The sequence below is a fragment of the Pinus tabuliformis genome, chromosome 5_1, assembly GCF_031772625.1.
Source record: "Pinus tabuliformis cultivar Carrire ecotype Pingquan chromosome 5_1, CPIR1, whole genome shotgun sequence".
In the NCBI taxonomy this organism is placed as follows: domain Eukaryota; kingdom Viridiplantae; phylum Streptophyta; class Pinopsida; order Pinales; family Pinaceae; genus Pinus; species Pinus tabuliformis.
This window is the reverse complement of record NC_142305.1, coordinates 121121483-121130197: the sequence shown is the minus strand read 5'-3', so window position 1 is coordinate 121130197 and position 8715 is coordinate 121121483. Positions and strand designations below refer to the sequence as shown.

General features: G+C 38.9%; 1 protein-coding gene across 1 annotated transcript; it reads right to left on the bottom strand.

The window, feature by feature from the left end:
- Positions 1 to 7898: 7898 nt before the first annotated feature.
- LOC149163711 (disease resistance RPP13-like protein 4) lies at positions 7899 to 8378 on the bottom strand. Its single transcript, XM_089429237.1, has one exon. The coding sequence runs from the start codon at positions 8376 to 8378 to the stop codon at positions 7899 to 7901; it is 480 nt and encodes a 159-aa protein (XP_089285363.1).
- Positions 8379 to 8715: the final 337 nt, after the last annotated feature.

The window sequence follows — 8715 nt, the reverse complement described above, 5'->3', positions numbered from 1 at the left end:
TCCTCTATCCCCAATTATAGTCTCGTTACCTCACACTCCCCTTATGACTGTGGAATATTTAAATTCCTTAGTTCCTCATCATCAACATCCCCAGTAACGTTGTAGCACTCCATAAAGTCTCACAACTGCTGGCAATGCTGGTGTGCAGGGCACAACGGTACTATCCTTTGCTCCAACCATCACTCTGTTAAAAATATTTTTTGCCTCAATATCTTCAATGTGTGGTCTAGTGCCTCATTGTTATCCATGAATCTAAATGTGTCCTTAAATATTCTAGTCATCTCATCCCATTGTGTAGTGCCTCTACACACATCCAACTCCACATATCAATTCTAGGAATGGTCTCCAATGTATGCATAAACATATGAACCCATTCATCCTACAGATTCTTCTTCACTTCCATGTTGTAACGCAACCTTTCACATGAGTCATGGGGAAATCCATCCTCATGTACTTTACTCCCTTAAGTTCTGAATCGCAACCGAACCGAATGCATAACATATGCTTAAAATTAGCCCAAGTGTCAATCCTATATTTGTGTGCCACCCACCATCTTGCGGGAGTGGCCTTCAAAGCAATATCTATAACTAACAATCTTAGATGTCCAGGCACCTTCTATTCAAACTCATAATAAATGCTCCAACGTCAATTCAATCGTCATACCTTAGGGGATCATGCACCTCTATTTCAATCCAGTGTATTGCGCATGTATTGTGTGCACAAATTCAAGTTGAAATTTTGTGCAACCTATTCTGCTAGTTCTCCATTCCCTCTTCAAAATTTGAGGCACACGAACCAACACTGCACCAACTCCATACTCCATCTACATTTGGGTTGGCATAGCCCCCCTTGCATGTGGTAACGTTATAAATTTTCTCCAATGCTTATTTTCCTACTTCCTCTAAAACATGCTCCATGTAGCGATCCCCTTCACTTGGAACAATGTAAACTTTGAAACGGGAACTATAAACTCAAAACGGGAACTCTGGCCAAAAAACCCCGAAAAAACATCAAAAACAGTGCTAAAAACGAAAAGTGTGTATACTGGAACGATGATTTTATTTTTTAGGGTCAATTTTGAACATGTTTTAAAAATGGCAGTGACTACGAGCTTTACTATGAAATTTTCGTGCAAAATATAGCTTCAAAACGAAAAAGTGATGATACTGGAACGATGATTTTTTTTTTAGGGTCAATTTTCAAACTTTTTAAAAAATGCTAGTAAAACCAAATTTTTATGTGCCAAACAAAGTTGTTTATGAGGAAAAAAACACATTAATGTTTTTGGTAGAATATCATTTTTTTTTCCTAAGTATACATTCAACATGTTTTCAACCATTACATGCCATGGTTATTTCACCTAAACGTAGATGGACAAATTTATCATATCACATCAAGCACGTTTTCTTGATTATCCTTATTTTAATTTTGAGCATGACAAATTCATAGGAGGCCAAGATTTCACCAAAAAGAGGAATTGGAGTCAGATTATAGTGAATCTCCTCTAATGACCCTCGCTAAATTGATCACCCTCTCCATAAAATATGTTCACAAAAAGTTCACAAGGAATCCCAGAAGCAAGTTTCATTTGTTCTAAAGCAACTCAGTTACACCTCAAGAACCTTCTTACTCACTCATAAATGTGTTCCCGAGAAATGAAGGTAGCATAACTTCATTTGCTATCAATAAATCCCAAACCTAGATGCCAGAGGATTTTCTCTCAAGAATGAAATAATTGGAAAAAACAAGCAAGTTCCTAGAAGATAACTCTAGTGTCAATCACAATCCTAATAATGCATCATCAGTGAAATCATACCCCACATGTAGGGAGAATACGATGAGCTACCTACGACCACTTGATTTACTTTGATTAGAGTATCTAAGGCCATAATAATAATCTATTTTAATTTCTTTTCAAACCTTTAAAGGAAGGTCACTGTCACTGTCATCTTATGAACTACTATAATAACTTTGATGGTGTTTTAAATATAGTTACATGGTATTTTGTGTTTGTCTTATTTTGTTGCAGGTGACTCATGAGGAGCACATGGACACTAATATCACAATGGGAAACACAACCAAAATGAGCAAGCTAAGTTTGGACCTCCATTAGCATCAATTACCACTGAGAAAGGATTACATTTATCAAATTCACTGTGAATATATTAACTACAGCATAAAAACATCTCCCTTGGCAACAATTCTAAAAAGTCAATTAAGTCAAGAATTTACACCCAATATAAGGAGACACCCCTATTAACATGGTTATTCAATGCGTTGCTTCCCCCACTATTATCAATTAGATGTTACCCATCCTCATATCTAAATAAAAGAAAAGGGAGAAATAAAATAAATGAAAAGCATCCCAATGGGGGAAGTAACGAGGGATATAAAAACCTTTTATGGGGCTATGAACATCTAGTTGGTAGTAAATGCTTATTATTTCATTGTGGTGATTACATTGTAGACATAGAAACTCATTAATATTGGAAGAATACTTTTAGAAATCCTTGAGTCATATTTAAGGAGTCTATTACCTCGAGATCTATACAAACCCATTGGATCAAAAACCAAACCTAAAGTGAAAGTAACAAAATTTATTTTTTAAAAAGTAAATGACCTTTATGGATAAATTAATATAATAAAGAAGTATTTCTTAATCCTCGATAAAAAGCTTTCAATGTTAAACGAATATATCTAATCTCTTGTGAATTCCTAATAAAATTAACTAAAAATATATTATTATACCATAACTATAACAATATATATCATCAAGTTCATCGCAAATAGATAGTACATTCATTTGTGAATAATCATGTTCCTCTTAAAATAGATATACTATTTAGTTTCTTAAGATAGATATACTATTTACTTTCTATTTGTACCTATATAGTTTCTTTCTTATATAGAGATACACATAATTATATGACGACACAAAAAGAGAGATATTTACATTGTTACAATAGATAAAAAAAAATCAGACAAATTACATTAGTCCTGTGATGTGAACTTTTTATGAAAATAAGGCACAACACATTCATATTATCATTGCAATAAATTGAAGAGGTTGAAAAACAAATCTAAAATAGCATCTATGCTCAACAATATGTCGGTTGAGCCCTGTGATGTGAACTGCTTGTTTGTGCAATGCCCTGTAAAAGAGTTGGATTAAAGATGTTTTAGAACTTCATTTCCAAAAAGGGAAAAAATTTATTGTAATTTTTTACTTCATTAAATAGATCGTATTTGTCAAAATTAAATGGATTGGATTTTGTCAACATTGTTAGCAAAATGTACGCCATGAAATCAAATGAAAAACGCGCCAATGAAATGAATAAGATATGCAGATTCTCATGCATTGAATGAGATGATGAAATGAATAAGTTGGGATATTGGTTTTATGATCCTCTTGAGGCGTTGTAGATGTTTGCATTCTGAGGCTTTCCAAAACATCACTGCTTCTCTTTATTATCTGGCCTGTATAGTGTACCGTCTGTTGTTTCTCTTCTGCAAGCGAGCGAGTTCGTGTTTTATCTGGTTTTCTTGCAAGCGTTTGACTCAAGTTGCTTATAACCTGGAATCACTGTTGGGAATTGAGAATCCCCCCCACCCGGGCGATTCTCATTTAGTAACTTGTGGAGAATACCTAGTTGACATTGGTGATATAGTCTGCAAAAATAGTTTGCAACATAGTCCTAAGATTATATAAGCATTATAATTTATTGGTCCTCTCAGAATTTGTTCAATGTATCATCTAGTAGTTTGTGGAGAATACATATTCAACATTAGTGATATGGTTTGCAAAAATATTTGTAACTTGTTTGTTTAGTATCCATCATTGAAGTTAGTGACCACGTCTCCACAAATAGTTCTTCTATCATGGAAGGAGCATATATCAATGGTGAGGTTTACACAAGAAGAGCCACTTTTTTTTATATCATGTAAATAGAATATTTTTATTATTAATCTGTGCGTTCATTTGGTGTATATTATAATTATATTATTAATATGTGTGTGTTCATTCGGTGTATATTATAATTATATTATTAATATGCGTGTGTTCATTTGTATGTATGTACACCATCCACTATTTGTTAGGTAGAAATCCCGCAGAGCGAACAAAAACCAAAATTTCATATTCGAGATGAGTGGTATCGAATCCCATTGTCATTAACGCGAACCTTCCTCATGCGATAAACCCTGTAACTGGAAAATTGCATATTGGAGATGCGCGGTATCGAACCCCGTACGTCTCGCATACCCTGTAACTGGAAATTTTCATATTGAAGATGCACGGTATCGAACCCTGTACCTCGCATGCAAAGCGAAAATTGTCATCAACGCGACTCCTTCTAATGCAAGAAACCCTAAACTGGAAAAATTTTCATATTGGAGATCAGAATCGCCCCAAACAGTGTTTACATCTACACAACTACGGAGCAGCTATTACTGATGGGACGCTAGGAGTATGGTCGATATTCATTTCATCATCTTATTTATTTCTTGTAAGCACTGTTTGGGACGATTTTGAGAATCGTCGGGTGGGGGGGCGATTCCAAACAGTGTTTACATCTACACAACTATGGAGCAGCTATTACTGATGGGACGCTGGGGAGTATGGTCGATATTCATTTCATCATCCCATTCAACAACTATGGAGCAGCTATTACTTATGGGACGTTGGGGAGTATGGTCGATATTCATTTCATCATCCCATTCATTTCATGTAAGCACTGTTTGGGGCGATTCTGAGAATCGCTGGGTGGGGGGGCGATTCTGAGAATCGCCCCAAACAGTGTTTACATCTACACAACTATGGACCAGCTATTACTGATGGGATGCTGGGGAGTATGGTCGATATTCATTTCATCATCATTTCATGTAAGCACTGTTTGGGGCGATTCTGAGAATCGCCGGGTGGGGGGGTCGATTCTCAAAATCGCCCCGGCACCGCCCCCGCCACTGGCGATTTCATGGTCCATTGATTTATCACCTCTTCCCCATTCGAAAAGGGAATTCGAGCGCTCCAAAGCAAAAGATTTGCTGCCCTTGTCCAAAGAGCGGTGGCTGGAACTGCTCGAAGAGACTGATCTGTTATGCACTGCGGCTGAGCTGCGGTTCGCTACGGTCATCGTTATTGTCAATTTTACACCATTCTCCGGACGAGTGCTTCCATCACGTAAAACCCCACTGTCACTGTATATGTTTTTCATGATACAGTTCCTGAATTCACCCGTCAATTGGTCGACTTCATCTTCAACTTCTTTATTTGGCTGAGAGCTTATGACCCTTTTCTCGTCCGAATTTGCAGAGGAGCAATTCTCTGCGACGGCTTTCCCCGGTTCTTCATCACTATCATCATTTTCAATATCTGATGGCGCTCGAAGCGAGGGACTTCTGCGGAATCGTTCGTTCCCGAATGCATCCCTGTATAGAACAGTATCAAGATTATTGGTTTGCCCCGGAAGATCTGGTTTTCCATTTACAGTATTCACTCCGAAATCGGCTTCAGATTTGGAGTGTCTGGAAAACTTACTGTCCTTCCCAAACACATGTTCCATGGAATCATTTCGAAATTGAAAGATATCAGACATCATAATAGACACTATACTTACGACTATGCTAAGGTCATAAACACATAGCTGAGAACTGGAACTATAACAAAAAAAAACCTTTTGGGACAACAATTCATTTAAAAGGAGGTGAAGCTACAGCTGTCCAACAGAGTTTCATGTCACTGAATATTAAATGGGATTAAATGGGTGTGCTTATTCTTGATTTGTTTCATGCCACTTGGAAAGTTTCATTATATCAGGTCGTTTCACACCGCATATTATTATATTTTAGATTCTCCAAATAATAATTGAATGCCATCGTAGTTATGAACTATGCTAAACTCACTCTGGCACGCTAGGGTTCTGAGAAAACATGTTTTCGTGATCTTGTGATGAAAATTTAGAGACGACCTTAGGGTTTGCATTAAGTAAAGCACACATCATGTGAGGAAGACAACGTCGTTTTCTTTACGGCCGTTATTTGCGTAGACAGTGCTCTGTCCAATGGGAAAAAAGTCTTACAAATTTTGTATGGAACTCTGTATGGAGTTGTCGTTTCTGAAATTTGAAGTATCATGCAATTTTGACATTTGCTATTTAGAAGCGTCATGAAAACAACATAGATCGCATTTTCGAATTTATTAATTATCGTGAATGTTTGAAAATCAGTTACAAGCTTATGAAAACTACAAAGATCGCATTTCAAAATTGCGAAATTTTTGACATTTGGAGAATTAACAGTGTCATGAATAACTATGTACATCGTGATAGTTTAATTGACTAGAATATAGCTTTAAAATTCTTACTTAAATAAACTCTTTAAATAGAAATTATGGTATATAGTAAAGTACGAATCTTATACAGTATGATGTTTTAAGAGAAAAAAATTTCTGGAGAAATCATATAAAAATTTTAGGGTAGCATTGTTTGGGGCGATTCTGAGAATCGCCGGGTGGGGGGGCGATTCTCAGAATCGCCCGCCACCACCACTGGTGGCGGGGCGGTGGCGGGGCGATTCTGAGAATCGCCCCCCCACCCGGCGATTCTCAGAATCGCCCCAAACAGTGTTTACATCTACACAACTATGGAGCAGCTATTACTGATGGGACGCTGTGAGTATGGTCGATATTCATTTCATGAATCGCCCCAAACAGTGTTTACATATACACAACTATGGAGCAGCTATTACTGATGGGACGCTGGGGAGTATGGTCGATATTCATTTCATCATCCCATTCATTTCATGTAAGCACTGTTTGGGGCGATTCTGAGAATCGCCGGGTGGGTGGGGCGCGATTTTGAGGCGATTCTCAGAATCGCCCCCAAACAGTGCTTACATGAAATGAGTGGGATGATGAAATGAATATCGACCATACTCCCCAGCGTCCCATCAGTAATAGCTGCTCCATAGTTGTGTAATGTAAACTTTTGAGTTGCGTTAAACTGCACAAACTGTTGATTGAAGCCGTTTTTTGGGATCTCTTCTGACCTGTTGTCCACGTCATACTCTCGCAGTCGCTAATGTGCAAACCTTGCAAAGACGTGAGGCTGGAAATACTACTTGGTACACATTTCAAATCACCACACTTGTCAAGGTTCAGATACCTTAATGATCTTAACTTGTGAAGGTCAGATGGTAATTACGTGATTTCAGAGCCTTCCAGATCAAGGATTTGGAGGGCTGCGAGATTTGTAAAAGATGCAGGCAACCTTTTAATGGGCACCCATGCTAAGCTCAGGTATACCAGCGGTTTCAAACACCCCACACTCTCTGGCAATGACTAGATGTCCGTGGCGCTCAAATCCAAAACCTTAAGGGAGATCATACTCCCAATCACCTTTCTGGGAATTTCATTAAATGCTTTGTTTCTAGCCAATAGCAATGAAGATATTTCTGGAGCTCTCAATGACTCGGAAAGTGAGCTCAAATTGTTGCCGCCCAAAGCAATGCGAGTGTGGGCTGAAAATTCATTTTCATTCACAGCTGTTAGACCCTTCCCTTGGCGGCAGCAGAAGTTTTCTTTAGCCTCAGCAATCTGTATTGCCAGTCCACGTAGGACGTCGTGCATCCGGAAACACGTAATGCGCCCATCCACGTCTTTCATGGTCGGTTCCATCAAACACCAATCTGCCAGAATGTTGACGTACATTCTTCCCATCTCGAATGGGTCGTGGCCACCCTCATCTTCCACCTTCTTCTTTCCGAGGAGTCCTTCTCCCATCCATAACAAATCGCCTCTGCTTCGACATGAACAACCTCGTCTTCTAAGAAGGCAGCGCCTAAGTAAAGAAAGGCCAATTGGAGATGAACGCCGTCGCTGGCAAGTGAGTCGTAGCTCAACTTTAGGCGATCATGTACAACTTCATCACCTTTGTTGTTGGCGTTTGGCAACCTTTGAACTGTAAATTTCCACTCATTTGCATCAGTAGTGCGTGCCATTGCCCTCCACACTTGTGACACACAACCTTGGCCGTTTCCTCATCGATGCCCTCGACCACATTTCCATTATTATATGGAAATGCATAATAGCAAAATAAATGCCAACTACCATTCTCCATCAAATCGCCCACTGTGATTGTGGACTCCTTTGCAACTCCCATCTGCAAGAGCAGGCTGGAATTCCTGGAGCTGACAATAATTTTGGAGTTGGAGAGTTGAATTAGGCGGAGTACACCCAATTCCTCCAGCAATTCAGCACCCTGCTCCCACACATCGTCTAAGAAGAGGGCGAACCTCTTCCCCTGCAGAGCCTCATTCAACGGACCTATGGTTATAGCTTCTTCGTTCATATTTGTGTTGGGATCTATAACCTTTCTCTGCATGATTATTTGTGTGAACAGTTCTTTCCTAAGACTTGAAATAGAAGGAGACCCAGAAATGGTAAGCCAAAGCAAGAAACCATCGCGGAAGAGATCCCTCACCTTATGTCTGTTGAAAACCGTTTTCAGAAGCAGACTCTTGCCGGAACCACCCTTCCCAACCACGCCAATTCGGGAGAAGGAAGAGTTGGACTCGGCATCGGTCACTAATTCCTCTAGCCTTTCAACAGCGCTGTCTTGTCCAGATTCTCATGCATTGAATGAGATGATGAAATGAATAAGTTGGGATATTGGTTTTATGATCCTCTCGAGGCGTTGTAGATGTTTGCATTTTGAGGCT